Raw genomic sequence first — 13,391 nt, 5'->3', positions numbered from 1 at the left:
AGAGATCACTCGCGGAGTGGAGACGAGCCGGCTCTAGACCTGACCGGTCCGAACATCCCGGGCCGGCAGCACCTTGGACAGAGCCCGGGCTATGGGATGGGGCTGGGTGACGGGGCCGTACCCGGGAGGGTGAATGCCCAAGGGTGAGTCGACCTGGGGATCCGGCAGAAAGCCCAGGCCCGCACTGAGAGGGGACGCGAGGCGCCAGGGTCACTGCGGCGGAGCCACCGGGACCCAGAACGTCGAGTCCCAGTACAACAGGGAGCCCATGCAAATGAGACTGGGATCGCATATATTATGCCAAGAAGGTGAAGGAAGGCCTGGGAGGCCGAGAAGAAGGAACTCCCCGCCGGCCGCGCCCATTGGCCCTCGCAGCCGCGACGTCAGGAGCCCAGAGCGCGAAACGCTGGCGGGACGGCGGGGGCGAGCAGCTGGGGCGGAGCCTGCCGTCCCCTCCCGCGTCCCGCCGCGCCCTTCCTCCGGGCAGCGGAGGGACGATTGGCCGCTGCCGCCGCCGCGAGCTGTCCTTGCAGAGCTCTTGTCCCGGCCGAGCGGGCCGCACTGCGCTCGGACGCCCGGCGCGTCCCGGGCCCCCAGCTGGCGTGGGACTGCCGGGCTCGCGCTTGCGCAACGCACGAGGGGCGCGGGCCGGGACCACCCCTCCCCGCGCTGGCGCTTGCGCGGACCGAGCCCTGAGCGGTGGGCGGGCGCCGTGATGAGCCTCCCGCTGCTGCTGCTGCTTCTGCCCTACTGAGGAGGAGACCCGGCGGCCAGAGGAGCGCAGACCGACTGCGCCGGGCCGGGCCATGGCGTTCCTGGCCGGGCCGCGCCTGCTGGACTGGGCCAGCTCGCCGCCGCACCTGCAGTTCAACAAGTTCGTGCTCACCGGCTACCGGCCGGCCAGCAGCGGCTCGGGATGCCTGCGTAGCCTCTTCTACATGCACAACGAGCTGGGCAACATCTACACGCACGGTGAGCCTCGCCCCACATCCCCAATCCGCGGCAGCTCCGCCCGGGGGCCTGAAGGCCGAGGAGAGGCCCAGTGCCCAGGTCCTGGGCTGCCTGGGCCCTGGCACGGCCAGGAGCCGCGATGATAAAGCTGCCATTGTCCCAAATGGCACTGCCCGCCTCTGCTCCCCTAGTGGGGCCCCCAGGGCAGGCGAGGGAAGCAGAGTGGGGGACCTAGTCCGCTTAATCCCTCTGAACCCTGGGCAGAAGGATCTTGGAGACCCGCCCCTCCGTAATCCCTGCGCCCTGGGCACCCTCCCCCGGCAGCACCTGTCCAGGAGATGGGTGTTGACTTTGGCGAGCAGGGGCCCAGGAGAAGCTAGGCCCCAGCCGCCTTACCGCCCCCACCTGCCCGCAGCAGCAGCCCAGCGGCGGGGCTCCGCCTGGTGGTGGCTCCTTCCTCCCCCAGCAGGCGCCAGGCCCCTCCTCCACTGCCCCGCTGGGCTGTGCTGACACAGCCCTGCCCGTCCTTGGCCTGCCCCCGCGCAGAGAGGGGCCCCGAGTGCCCCGGGCTCAGCCTTGGTACCTGCCCCCTGGGGCACTGTGGCCTGGCTAGACCCTGCCAAGAATGGGCAGCCAGGGCCCCCGGCCTGCCTTGCTGACCTTTGACCCCTGGGACAGCAACGCCAAAGTGCCTGTTGGAAGCAGTAGGGATGGTCCTGGAGGCCTGGGTTGGGACGAGTGGAGCTCTCCCTGTAGGTGCTTTGATAGGAGACGGAACAGGGTTTGCCCTGCCCCCTCCCTCGCCTGGCCTCACCCCTTTCTAGAAGACAAAAAGGCCCACAGCCTCCGTTTGTCTGGTCACTTGTGGAGAGGAGAGGACACAGGGGTTGGGAGGAGCAAGCCAAGCAGCCCTGGGATCTGTTATCAATGCCCACATGTCCTTCTCAGAACTTAGCCTGAGGTCGTGCTTCCTTCTGGCTTCTGCTGATACCCCGAGGCAGGTTGGGGGGAGCGGTTGGGGTCCCCCTGCTTTGTGAAGGTGGTGTGGCTTCAGGGGTGGGAGCAGCTTGAGCGCTCTGGGCTCTGTCCTGCTTCTCTTGCTTACTTGCTCAAGTCACCTGGGGCAGGTTACTCCACTTCTTCACCTGTCAAGTGGGGATACTGGTCTTCCCTTCCCAGCACTATTGTGAACTCTGCTAAATAAAGTTACTCAGGAGTGCCTGCCGTGGTGCAGCGGAAACGAATCCGATTAGGAACCCTGAGGTTGCGGGTTCAAGCCCTGGCCTCGATCAGCGGGTTAAGGATCTGGCGTTGTTGGGAGCTGTGGTGTAGGTCGCAGACACAGCTCGGATCTAGTGTGGCTGTGGCTGTGGTGTAGGCCGGCAGCTGTAGCTCCAACTGGACCCCTAGCCTGGGAACCTCCATATGCTGCGGGTGCAGCCCTGAAAAGCAAAAAATAAAAATAGAAATAAATAAAGTTGCTGAAAGCCCAGGGCCTGCCCAGCACTGGCCCCCAGACCTGTCGGGACCTGCCTGCACTCATCCCCCTCGGGACCTGCCTGCCCTCATCCCCCTCGTATCACCTCTAGGCTGTGGGCTGAGGACGTGCCTTGTCCTCAGCGCTGAAGGTGTCTCACGGAAACCTGTCTCCCTCCCCAGGGCTGGCCCTGCTGGGCTTCCTGGTGCTGCTGCCCATGACCCTGCCCTGGGGTCATCTGGGCAAGGATGGCTGGCTGTGGGGCACACACTGTGTGGCCTGCCTGGCACCCCCTGCAGGCTCTGTGCTCTATCACCTCTTCATGTGCCACAAAGGGGGCAGCCCTGTGTACACCCGGCTCCTTGCCCTGGATATGTGTGGGGTCTGCCTCGTCAACACTCTCGGTGAGCCAAGGGATGGGGGGGAGGGAGGGGGGCTCGAAGGATGGGAGCTGGGGGTCGGGTCCACTCACAGGAGCCCTAGATAAAAACGGCAAGAAGCAATAAGACTGAAAGATGAGTTCCCGTTGTGGCTCGGCGGAAACAAATCCGACTAGGAACTGTGAGGTTGTGGGTTCGATCCCTGGCCTCACTCAGTGGGTTAAGGATCCAGCGTTGCCATGAGCTGTCGTGTAGGTTGCAGACGAGGCTCCAATCTGGCGTGGCTGTGGCTGTGGCGTAGGCCGGCAGCTGTAGCTCCGATTCGACCCCGAGCCTGGGAACCTCCATATGCCATGGCAAGGCCCTAAAAAGCAAAAAAAAGACTGAAAGATACAAAAGAGCAGGTGGACCCCCCCAGACTGACGTGCCCTCTCCCACCTCTCTCCTCTGTGCAGGGGCCCTGCCCATCATCCATTGCACCCTGGCCTGCAGGCCCTGGCTGCGCCCAGCTGCCCTGGTGGGCTACACCGTGTTGTCGGGTGTGGCTGGCTGGCGGGCCCTCACCGCCCCCTCCACCAGTGCCCGGCTCCGCGCCTTTGGTTGGCAGGCTGGTGCCCGCCTCCTGGTGTTTGGGGCCCGGGGAGTGGGGCTGGGCTCTGGGGCTCCAGGCTCCCTCCCTTGCTACCTGCGCATGGATGCGCTGGCCCTGCTTGGGGGACTCGTAAACGTGGCCCGCCTGCCAGAGCGCTGGGGACCAGGCCGCTTCGACTACTGGGGTAACTCACACCAGATCATGCACCTGCTCAGCGTGGGCTCCATCCTCCAGCTGCACGCTGGTGTCGTGCCCGACCTGCTCTGGGCCGCCCACCACACCTGCCCCCCGGACTGAGCCATCTCCCACCTGCCATGCTGGTCTGCCCGGTCTTCTAGGGCCAGCGGCTCCATGCTTCCCTCCTCTGCTGGTTTGCAAGGGGCTGGGATGCTTCCAGCAAACAGAACTTCCTAGTGGGAGCCCTCGTCCGTTCATCCATTCTTCCCCATGGATTGACCTCTTCTGCCCACACCTTGGAGCTCCAGCTCCCCCCTCCTGCCTTCTCCCAGGGTCCCGTCTTACTGTGTGGGTTGAAAGGAAACCTCTCCTTCTCTGAGCCTCAGTTGTGACCTGTGAGGCCTGGGCCAAAGGGGCTCTGGGGTCATGCCTTGCTCTGACGTTTGGGATCCTTGCTTAAGGCCCCTCCTGGATATGGCCCGGCCTCCAGCCCATCCTTCCTGACCTGTCTTTCCGTCCGGCACGCCAGCCCTCCCAGCAGCCAGAGGCTCGCCTGTCCAGCCTCTCTTCTGTCTGGACTATGGAGCAAGGGGTCCGGGTGGCCGGACTAGCCTCTTATCCCAGGACTGAGGGACAGGAGGGCGGCTGCTCTTTCTAGGCCACGGGCACAGAGACATAAACAGTGGGATGGCCCTGGCCCCGGGGACCCCTGGGCTGAGGGCCCACGCTCCTCCTTGAGTGCTCTGACAGCTTGACCTGCCTGCCAGGGACGTGCCCACTCAGGAAATCTCTGCTCCACACACCGTGTGGTTCCCGGCTCTAGCCTGGGGCAGAGCTCAGCTTCCGCCCGGCCCGGGCGCCTTGGACCCTAGGCGACATCAGGCAGCGCCGTGTTGCCATGCAAGCGGGCTTGGGTGCTCCCGAGATTCAGATACATTTTATTAGATGTGGCCAGATAGAAGGGACCCCTGGAGTTCCCAGAGGGACCCCAGGCTCCAGGAGGATGGAGGGGAGGGGCTAAAAGGTTAAAAGTGCCCAGCCTGGGCCTCTGGGCTCAGCTGGGGCCCAGTGAGTCCTCAAACAGGCTGAGGAGGTTCCGAGGCTCAAAGGCGGGGAAGGTGCCCCGAGGTGGCTCTGAGTCAATGTCACTTAGGTCCAGAGCATCCCTGGGTGGGGGGGGGGGGGGAGAAAAGAGCGAAGTGACTCTTGGGATCCGAGAGCGCCCCCGCCCTCTCCCCAGGACCCCGCCCTGCTCACCTCAGCACGTACCTGCTCCGGGGGGCAGGAGAGCCACCGTGGGGGGTGGACGTGCTTCCAGTGGCCCGGGCCAGGATGGCCTCCGGCGAGAGCGAGGGCCTGCATGGGGCGGGCAAGACAGGCAGGGTGTCGGGTGGGGAGGGCCTGGGAGGTGGGAGCAGCTGGCAGGGGCCTCGGAGCCCGACAGGGAAAGGGTGGTGCCCACTGAAAGAAGCACTTAATCTAGCTGACCGCACTCGAAGGCCACCTCTGCCCCTTTTCAGTGCACGTGGGCTCTGACGGGGCTGGCTGTGAAGTGACCTGATGGTAAATGCAGCTCATCTGTCCATTTGAGTCCTCTATAATGTGTCCCCAGGGCCATGGGGTGACTTTTGTCAGGAAGGGGTTAATGACCTGATTCCCCCTGCGAGCTGTCTGCGGGCCGGGCCGGGCCGGGCCGCGTGCTTTTCCTCTGCAGGAGGTTCTTAATTACAGCCTCTCACTTGGCCACCGGGCACCAGGACTAAGGGATTCCTCCCAGAGGAAGGATGATGCCTGTCCTTGGGGACAGGCAGCCTCTGCGGGGGTGGGGGCTGCACCATCTTGCCTTTCCCAGCAGGTACCGCGGCCCGGGCACTGCTCCCTGGCATGGCAGCACCCTGAGCAAGAGGTGGCCAGTCCCACTCTGCTCTGTGCAGCCTAGCTGCAGGCACCCAGCTTAGAAGAAACAGCTGCATTCAGACCGAGCCAGGCCTCACCCCCACCAGCCCTGATTCCCTGTTTGCGGGGGTGGGGGCCAGGTTGGCGGGAGGGGTCCCAGCTCACCACTGATGCCCATGGGCTGGGGCCTGGGCCTCGGGTGTGGGGTTGGCTGCCTGCCCGAGCCATCACCCACCCTATGCTGTCGTCATCCCAGTTGCTGGAGAGGCTGCTGTCCAGGAGGAGGCTGCAGGGCGGCGAGCCAGGCGGGGTGGCCGGCGGACCTAGAGGCTGCAGCCAGCTGGCGGGGTGAGCCAGCCCGTGCCAGAGCCAGCAGAGCAGGGCGAGCAGGGCCTGTGGGGAACAGGGGGCCGAGGGAGGCTGGGCAGGCCCTGGGGCCAGGGAACAGAGCAGGACAGGCTGCCACCTCTGCCAGCTTACCTGCCACAGGGCCCACCCTCGGCTGAGGGCTTCAGCGGCCATGTACCACAGGACGCTCCAAGGCCGTGGCTGCCGGAGCATGGGCAGGGCCAGCAGGGCCTCGGCTGTGGCCCGCAGCTTGGGGTCAGGTTCCAGCATCATGACGAGGACAGACCGCAGCTCAGAAGACAGGCCTGTCCCGGGGCAGGGCCACATCTCGAGGGACTGGGCCTTGAGCCCCTGGGTCCCTCCCACCCAAGAGCCTCGCCCGCGACTCACCAGCAGTGAATTCGGGGGGCAGGTAGCCCTGGCGCAGCTGCTGCCAGCCCTCCCCACCATGGGGCAGCTCCATGTTGCACGCCACTTCCAAGATGGTGAGGCCCAGACTGGGACAGGGACAGAGGAGGGGCTGGGCTGACCTCAGGACACAGAAGGCAGAGCCCCAGACTGCCCCCAAGAAGGTGGGAAAGGAACCGGGACTGGCCCTCTGTTGACGCGGCTGGAACTGCTCTCAGAGGCAGAGACGTGGTTACCAGCGGGGACCGTGGGACCCAGTGCCGGGCCCAGTCCTAGCTTCACTGCTGCTGCCCTTGGACTTGGGGACAGTCCCTTAATCGGCTGGGCTCCTTCCCATCCCTCCCATGGAGGTGCGCTGAGATGGGTGAAGCTCACGAGGGTGCGCTGCTTTGGTGGCCTAACTCTCCAGACTCCCCTCCACTAAAGGGTAAGACCTCCATTTGTCGGGGGCAGTGTCTCCCGGCCCAAAGCCAAGTCTGCCTGACCTTGGACCAAGACGGCATCCCTCTGCTGACTCTCCCCACCCCCCCAGTCCCCAGCCCTCACCTGAATACGTCGGCCGCTGTCCCGTAAGAGCCTTGCAGCAGCTCGGGGGCCATGTAGCGCGGGTCTCCCTCCTGGGCCTCGCTGGCTCCAGATGCACCCAGCTCCACCAGCAACCCAAAGTCACCCAGCTTGCAGCGGCCCCGGGGCCCCAGGAAGATGTTGGCAGGCTTGACGTCAAGGTGGACCAGGCCTTGGCCATGCAGGTGGGCCAGGGCCAGCAGGGCATCCCTCAGGTAGCCCCAGACCTGGGCCTCGGGCAGGCTGGCACCCCAGGCCTCGCAGTGCTGCTGCAGGCTGGGCCCACACAGCTCCGTCTGCAGGTACAGGATGCCGCCCTCCTCCCAGGCCTGTTCCAGCCGCACGCAGCGCGGGTGCTGCCCCACCTTCTCGTGGCCGCAGACCTCGGCCAGCTTGCGGGCCCGGTCCTTGGGGCCCCGGAATGGGGACATGGAGCGCTTCACCGCGTAGAGCCGGCCATCTTCCTTGGAGCGCACCTGCGAGGGAGGGGCCCAGAGCACTCAGATTCTGTCACGATGTCACACGTGCGGCCTGGCACCCGCCTCGGAGAGCCCTGCACGTGTAAGAGCAGACCTGGACAATGCTCCCCGGCAAGGGAAGAGGCAGGGCAGGGCTCTAGGTACCGACCCAGCGGGATGCCCTGGATGCACTAAGTGAGAAAAGCGGGCTACAGGCCACTGCAGGCGGTGTGAGCTGCTGTGCCGCGTGTAGATGGGGTCGTCTCTGTACCTGAGAAGCAACCCGGTTTCCTCCAGGAAGGAGAGCTGACCTAGGCGCCTATGTTTGTACTTTTTAACAAAACTGTCTTCAGGTGGTACTTGTGTAAGGAAAACTACCATTTTAAAGGAAATATATGTGATGGGAAAATATATTTTAAGAAACAAAAAGGGGGCATGTGTGCGTGGCCTGCGTGCTTGCTGGGGGCCTCCAGGGGGCCGGGCAGAGCTGCCAAGCCCCCCAGCATGGCTGGCACCGGCTGGGAGGAGAGGGTAGCCGGGAGGCACCGGGAGGTGTGCCAGGCTCTGGACAAGGGGGAGTGCGGACTGAGGGGGCCCCGGAGGGGCCTATGTGAAGGCAGCCAAATGCAGCACTGAGGGGAGGCTGGCAGGGGAGACAAGGGCAACAGGCTCCCCAAGACACTGTCCTGTCGCGGCCAGGGGAGGGACCCCCCAACTCACCTTGAAGACTTCTCCATAGGAGCCGTGGCCTAGGCGGCCAAGCCTGTGGAAACTCTGCTGGAAGAAGGACTCCGGCCGATTCGGGTCGTACCCAGGGCTCTGCAGGAGCTCAGAGGCTTTGCCTCGGAACGACACTCGCCGGGGCTGAGGCTGGTGCCAGCCCGGGGTCCGAAGAGGGAAGAGGCGGCTGATGGGGATGCTGCCCTTGGCAGGGGGCCGGGGTGGGAGGCTCCGACTGAGCCCCCCGGGCTTCTTGAGGGAGAAGCCAGGTTCTGCGTGCCGGAAGTAGGCTGGGACCGGGACCGGGGTGCCACTCAGGGGCGGCGGGGTGCCCTCTGCAGGCACAGGCATGTCCAGCACAGGAGCCTCTGAGGGCAGAGGATAGAAAGCACGTCATTCAAAAGTGCCTGGTCCTGTGGCCCCAAAGAGGCTGCAGAAGAGAGCTGCGTCTGCCCCCTCCACCCCCACGTGCTCTGCTTTAGACCTGGTGGCCGCGGGCACAAGAAGCTCCCGCCGGGAAAAGGTGTTCATGTCTACACCTCTGCACAGCCGTCTGCACCTTGGGAGTTAGATACAAAACCTGAAAACTATGGGGACAGGTCTTGGAGGCTCCCATGGTCCAGACAGGTGAAACCAAGCAAGTTCTGGAGCCAGAGCACCGGCGTGCACACCCCTGCCTTGTTTGGCCCTAAAATAATCCAACCTCCTCCAGGAGCAGACGGTAGGAATTCCTAGGACAAGCCTATTATCCCTTCTCTCTGATGCCAGAGTAAAAAAGAACGTCTGAATTCCAAGGTTCTTTCTCGCTTCCTTTGTCAGAGCTGAGGTGCTGAGGCTCGTTTAGTGGAGATTCACTTCCAGCTCCATGTGGCAGAGGCTGAGCTCCCCCCCCCCGCCCCCCGCCCCGTTCACAGCCCATGTTCAGAAGCTCTAACGCAGCTCCAGTGGGCTGGCAATCCTGAAGCCCCACGGCTCAAGTCTCAGCTCATTCCTAGGGAGAAGGTTCCACCCTGGGCGAGGCAAGCCAGGCAGGCCAGGGGCTACTGCCTCCACTCCGAGGCACCACTGTCCCTGCCCCCCGCTCCAGAACTCTGGCTTGGGGATCCTGCCCAGGGAAGAGGTCATAAAACAGAGAGCTCCAAAGTTCTCCCTGCAAAACACTGACTTGATGAGAAGCAGAGTGTGAAAAGTTCAAGCCTGAAGGCACTCTCAGGAGTTCCCATCGTGGCGCAATGGTTGACAAATCTGACTGGGAGCCATGAGGTTGCAAGTTCGATCCCTGGCCTTGTTCAGTGGGTTAAGGATCCGGCATTGCTGGGAGCTGTGGTGTAGGTCACAGATGTGGGTGGCTCGGATCCCACATGTCTGTGGCTGTGGTGTAGGCCGGCGGCTGTATCTCCGACTTGACCCCTAGTCTGGGAACTTCCATAAGCTGCGGGTGCTGCCCTAAAAAAAAGATTAGGAGTTCCCGTCGTGGTGCAGTGGTTAACGAATCCGACTAGGAACCATGAGGTTGCTGGTTCGATCCCTGCCCTTGCTCAGTGGGTTAACGATCCGGCGTTGCTGTGAGCTGTGGTGTAGGTTGCAGACTTGGCTTGGATCCCACGTTGCTGTGGCTCTGGCGTAGGCCGGTGGCTACAGCTCCGATTCAACCCCTAGCCTGGGAACCTCCATATGCCGCGGGAGCGGCCCAAGAAATAGCAACAACAACAACAACAACAACAACAAAAAAAAGACAAAAGACAAAAAAGACAAAAAAAAAAAAAAAAAAAGATTAAAAAAAAGGTAAAAAAAGAGAACAGATATCCGCAGATAAACAAAAACAGAAAAAATTCATTGCTAGCAGACCTGTTTTATAAGGAACACTAAAGGAAGCCCTTCAGACTGAAAGCCTGTGATCCCAAAGAGTAAGTCAAATCTACGTGAAAAAGAAAGAGCACCAGTAAAGTTAATCATGTAATATAGAAGACAGTATAGGAGTTCCCGACGTGGCGCAGAGGAAACGAACCCGCCTAGGAATGATGAAGTTGCATGTTCGATCCCTGGCCTTGCTCAGTGGGTTAAGAATCTGGCGTTGCTGTGAGCTGTGGTGTAGGTTGCAGACACGGCTCGGATTTGGCAGTGCTGTGGCGTGGTGTAGGCCTGGGGCTACCTCTCCGATTCGACCCCTAGCCTGGAAACATCTATATGCCGCGGGTGCAGCCCTAAAAAGACATAAAATATAAAATAAAATCAGAGACACTTTGAATTCCAAAACACACCTGGCCTCAGGGATTTGTGGACTTATAATGCCGACTTCATGGAAGGCTTAGTGTAGCGCCTGGCATGCAGACCCCTCAATAACTGTTACATAAAGCTCTGAGCAGTAATTGAAAGAACACACAAAATACAGTGGTCCATGGGTATAAGCAACTCTGTGTTGGGGCAGAGCGGGCTACTGTGTTTCTATAATGTCATAATTGAAAGAAAAACAAGAGGGGGAAAAAATGCGAGAGGAGTCCAATTTTGAGAGGAAGCCACAGTGTATCAAAAGATTCCATACCCTGGAGTTCCAGCCCTGACTCAGTGGTTAATGAATCTGACTAGGAACCATGAGGTTGCAGGTTCGATCCCTGCCCTTGCTCAGTGGGTTAAGAATCCGGTGTTGCTGTGAGCTGTGGTGTAGGTTGCAGACACGGCTCGGATCCTGCGTTGCTGTGGCTCTGGCGTAGGCCGGCGGCTATGGCTCCAATTCCACCCCTAGCCTGGGAACCTCCATATGCCGCGGGAGCAGCCCAAGAAATGGCAATAAAGACAAAAAAAAAAAAAAAAAAAAGATTCCATAACCAGCAGGGGGGTAAGTGCTGGGGAGAGTGAGAGGGGGAGGCAGGGGACCCCCCCCCCATAGAGGTCTGCATTTAAGACTCACCCTACAGCCTGTGGGGACCCTTGCTCTGCCATCCCAGAGTTTCTCAAAGTGAAGGATCAGGGTGTCAGGATCTCCTAGGGTGCTGGTTAGGCGTAGACTCCAGGCCCAGACGTAGGACATTTGGGGACCTTGGGCACCCGCATCTTAAACCAATTCTCAAAACATCGCAATGTCACTGTCACTTACGTTCTAGCACCCCTGGCAGGGCCAAACAGCTTTGGGGGTGGGACAGGGGAGGTAGAAGGAGCAGGGGCTCCGGGTGAATCCAGGGTGGTCCTGAGCGGAGGCCAGGCCGCGACGACCTCTGCAGCTTTCAGGGGCCTCACCCTCTCACTGGGCTGGACACATCTGCTGAGCACGGTCCACTGCACTAGACTGTGAGTTCCTCCTGGGCAGGGCCACAGCTGAGTCACCTCCGTGGGCGCAAACCCTGGCCAACAGAGTGGAGCAGACCAGCTGTCAGGGGACAGGTCTGTGGGGGTTTTCCTGGAGAGGGACGACTCAATGGGGAGCAGTCGCTGGGGGCAAGGGGTCCCAAAAGAAAGGGGTCAGGGAAGCTGCAGAAGGAGTAGGACAAGAGCAGTCTGGGGGCAGGAGCCTCGAGAGAGGAAGTGGGTGGAGCCGCCCGGGGCAGGGTTGGGCCAGGGAGAGGTTAGCAGAGGGGCAGGGCAAGAAAGGGGAGGGGTGGGGCTGTCGGAGGGGGATGTGCAAGGGGGCGAGAGGGGGTTGAGACTGAGGCAGATCCGGGGAAGGGCTGTCAGGGGACAAGGGGATGCTGGCGAGGGAAGCAGAAGAGTGGGGAGAGCTGTTCCGCCCTGGAAATGTCAGGGCAGGGTATGGGCTCACCTGGGGCGGGTGGGCGGGGCGCAGCTCAGCGAGGTCCCGGATTCCGGTCTGCTGAGGGTGCGGGGATCCCCTGAGCGATCAGGCTGGCCGGGGTCTTCGGTGGACCGCTCCCCACACTGGCGGGGAGGACTCTCTGGACGGGGAACGGCCCGTGAACGCGCGCGGAGCCAGCTCGCGCCAAAAATTCCAAACCGGCCTCGAGGCCCCGCCCAGGAACGCCTCTTACCCCGCCGCCTCTCCGAGACAGCCTATCAGAGGAGCCCAATCTGCCGGGGCTCCGCCCCCAACGTCCGGGCGTGCGCGTCGCCGATCCCGCCCCGCCTGCTTCGCGGGGCTCTTGCGCAAGCGCGGAGCCACCTGGGCGCTGACTCCGAGCGGGGTTGGCTGCGCCGTGTGCCTGAGGGGCTGAGGCACCACGCGGAATCGGAACCTGCTCCTGGGGCCCTCCCGCCTGGTTCCCAGGACACCGAGGGACCTTCGGACACCGACAGAGCTCCACACCCCAGTCCCGGCACCCACGGCCCTCGCTGGTCTGCCTTAGTTTTCGCCTCTATAAAAGGAAGGGTCACTGCCTTTCGCCCGGGAGGGAGGTGTAGCCCCAAGAGGCGGTCACTAGGGGCCTGACAGGAAGTCCCCGCGGCCTCCGGGGCTCTTGCAGGTGGAGTCCCCTGGGCTCGCCGCTCCCTCCTCACGCCTGCAGTGCATGGCTCTGGGGATGCGGTGAGGGGTTGTCCCCCTGACATCCCCCCACCCGCGGAACGCTCAGCTTGGTGAACTAGAAAATTCTGCCTCTGCAGGAAGCCTCCCGGTTTCCAGGTCTCGGCCACCTCTGAGGGGGCCTTTTCGCATTCTTTGGATTTGAGACGTAAGCTCAGCGCAAACTCCCCTCAGCTCCTTCCTGGCCGAACGACCTTGGGGATGCACCGGGCCTTTCCGAGCTTCGGATTAACCTCCTCTCCGGTAAAAATGGAGCTGATGACGCTTACCTCAGGGAGCTGGAGGTTCAAGTGGGATGATCCGCTTAAAGTTCTTAGCAAGGGGCCTGCCAGAGCAAACGCTAATTCCTAACAGCTTCTTCCTTCACCAGAGAGAACCTTTTTATCCACATAACAGGATCAAGGGGGGGTCAGGCCACCCTCCCTAGAAAGCTCCCCATTTCATCACATTGCCTTTCCTGCTTTACTCTCACATTGCATTTATCTCTCTCTGGAATTCTATCCTCTTATCAGCTTTTGTTTTGTTTTGCTTTGTTTTTTAGGGCCGCGCCTGCAGCACATGGAAGTTCCCAGGCTAGGGATCAGCTAGGAGGGGCAGCTGCTGGCCTCCACCACAGCCAGGCAGGATCTGAGCCGTGGCTGCCACGTACACCACAGTTCACGGCAGTGCGCCGGATCCCCGACCCACTGAGCAAGGCCAGGGATCGAACCCAAATCCATGGATACTAGTTGGATTCGTTTCCGCTGCTCCATGATGGAAACTCCATTTATCCGTTTATTTGTTGATCACCTCTCCCCCGAGTCTCTGAAAGGTCCTGGGATGGCTGGGCTCCCAGCTCACTGTGGTGCTTTAAACCTCTGGTGAGGAGTTCCCATCGTGGCGCAGCAGAAACGAATCTGACTAGGAACTATGAGGTTGCGGGTTTGATCCCTGGCCTCGATCAGTGGGT

The 13,391-nt window shown here is 61.9% G+C and overlaps 2 protein-coding genes across 21 annotated transcripts; one reads left to right on the top strand and one right to left on the bottom strand.

The window, feature by feature from the left end:
* The first annotated feature begins 492 nt into the window (after positions 1-492).
* Positions 493-7,680, top strand: PAQR4 (progestin and adipoQ receptor family member 4). Its single transcript, XM_003354640.5, has 3 exons — positions 493-972; positions 2,611-2,832; positions 3,264-7,680. Exons 1-3 carry the CDS (start codon positions 807-809, stop codon positions 3,695-3,697), a joined length of 822 nt encoding a protein of 273 aa, XP_003354688.1. The 5' UTR covers positions 493-806; the 3' UTR covers positions 3,698-7,680.
* Positions 4,496-11,913, bottom strand: PKMYT1 (protein kinase, membrane associated tyrosine/threonine 1). 20 transcript variants are annotated; one of them, XM_085015421.1, is made up of 9 exons: positions 11,726-11,913; positions 10,880-11,309; positions 7,972-8,339; positions 6,776-7,269; positions 6,212-6,318; positions 5,954-6,126; positions 5,639-5,866; positions 4,835-4,933; positions 4,496-4,743 (listed from the first exon to the last, which is right to left on the bottom strand). In XM_085015421.1, the coding sequence occupies exons 3-9, from the start codon at positions 8,320-8,322 to the stop codon at positions 4,723-4,725; spliced, it is 1,473 nt and encodes a 490-aa protein (XP_084871547.1). In that variant the 5' UTR covers positions 8,323-8,339; positions 10,880-11,309; positions 11,726-11,913; the 3' UTR covers positions 4,496-4,722.
* Positions 11,914-13,391: the final 1,478 nt, after the last annotated feature.

Source organism: Sus scrofa, chromosome 3, assembly GCF_054392235.1.
Source record: "Sus scrofa isolate SSC_HxYL_T2T_F1_AM1 chromosome 3, Sscrofa_HxYL_maternal_Yorkshire_Landrace_v2.0, whole genome shotgun sequence".
Taxonomy (NCBI): Eukaryota; Metazoa; Chordata; class Mammalia; order Artiodactyla; family Suidae; genus Sus; species Sus scrofa.
Note: the sequence above shows the minus strand (reverse complement) of the source record. Positions and strands in the feature narration are given on the sequence as shown.

Excerpts from the sequence above, each read along its gene's own strand:
- PAQR4 (XM_003354640.5), top strand. The coding sequence starts at position 807 with ATGGCGTTCCTGGCCGGGCCGCGCCTGCTGGACTGGGCCAGCTCGCCG. Across the intron at positions 973-2,610 it reads GGGCAACATCTACACGCACG|GGCTGGCCCTGCTGGGCTTC; the intron begins GTGAGCCTCGCC and ends CTCCCTCCCCAG. Across the intron at positions 2,833-3,263 it reads CTGCCTCGTCAACACTCTCG|GGGCCCTGCCCATCATCCAT; the intron begins GTGAGCCAAGGG and ends TCCTCTGTGCAG.
- PKMYT1 (XM_085015411.1), bottom strand. The coding sequence starts at position 8,322 with ATGCCTGTGCCTGCAGAGGGCACCCCGCCGCCCCTGAGTGGCACCCCG. Across the intron at positions 6,319-6,775 it reads ACAGCGGCCGACGTATTCAG|TCTGGGCCTCACCATCTTGG; the intron begins GTGAGGGCTGGG and ends TCCCTGTCCCAG. Across the intron at positions 4,934-5,638 it reads CCAGCCCATGGGCATCAGTG|GCCCTCGCTCTCGCCGGAGG; the intron begins GTGAGCTGGGAC and ends CGCCCCATGCAG.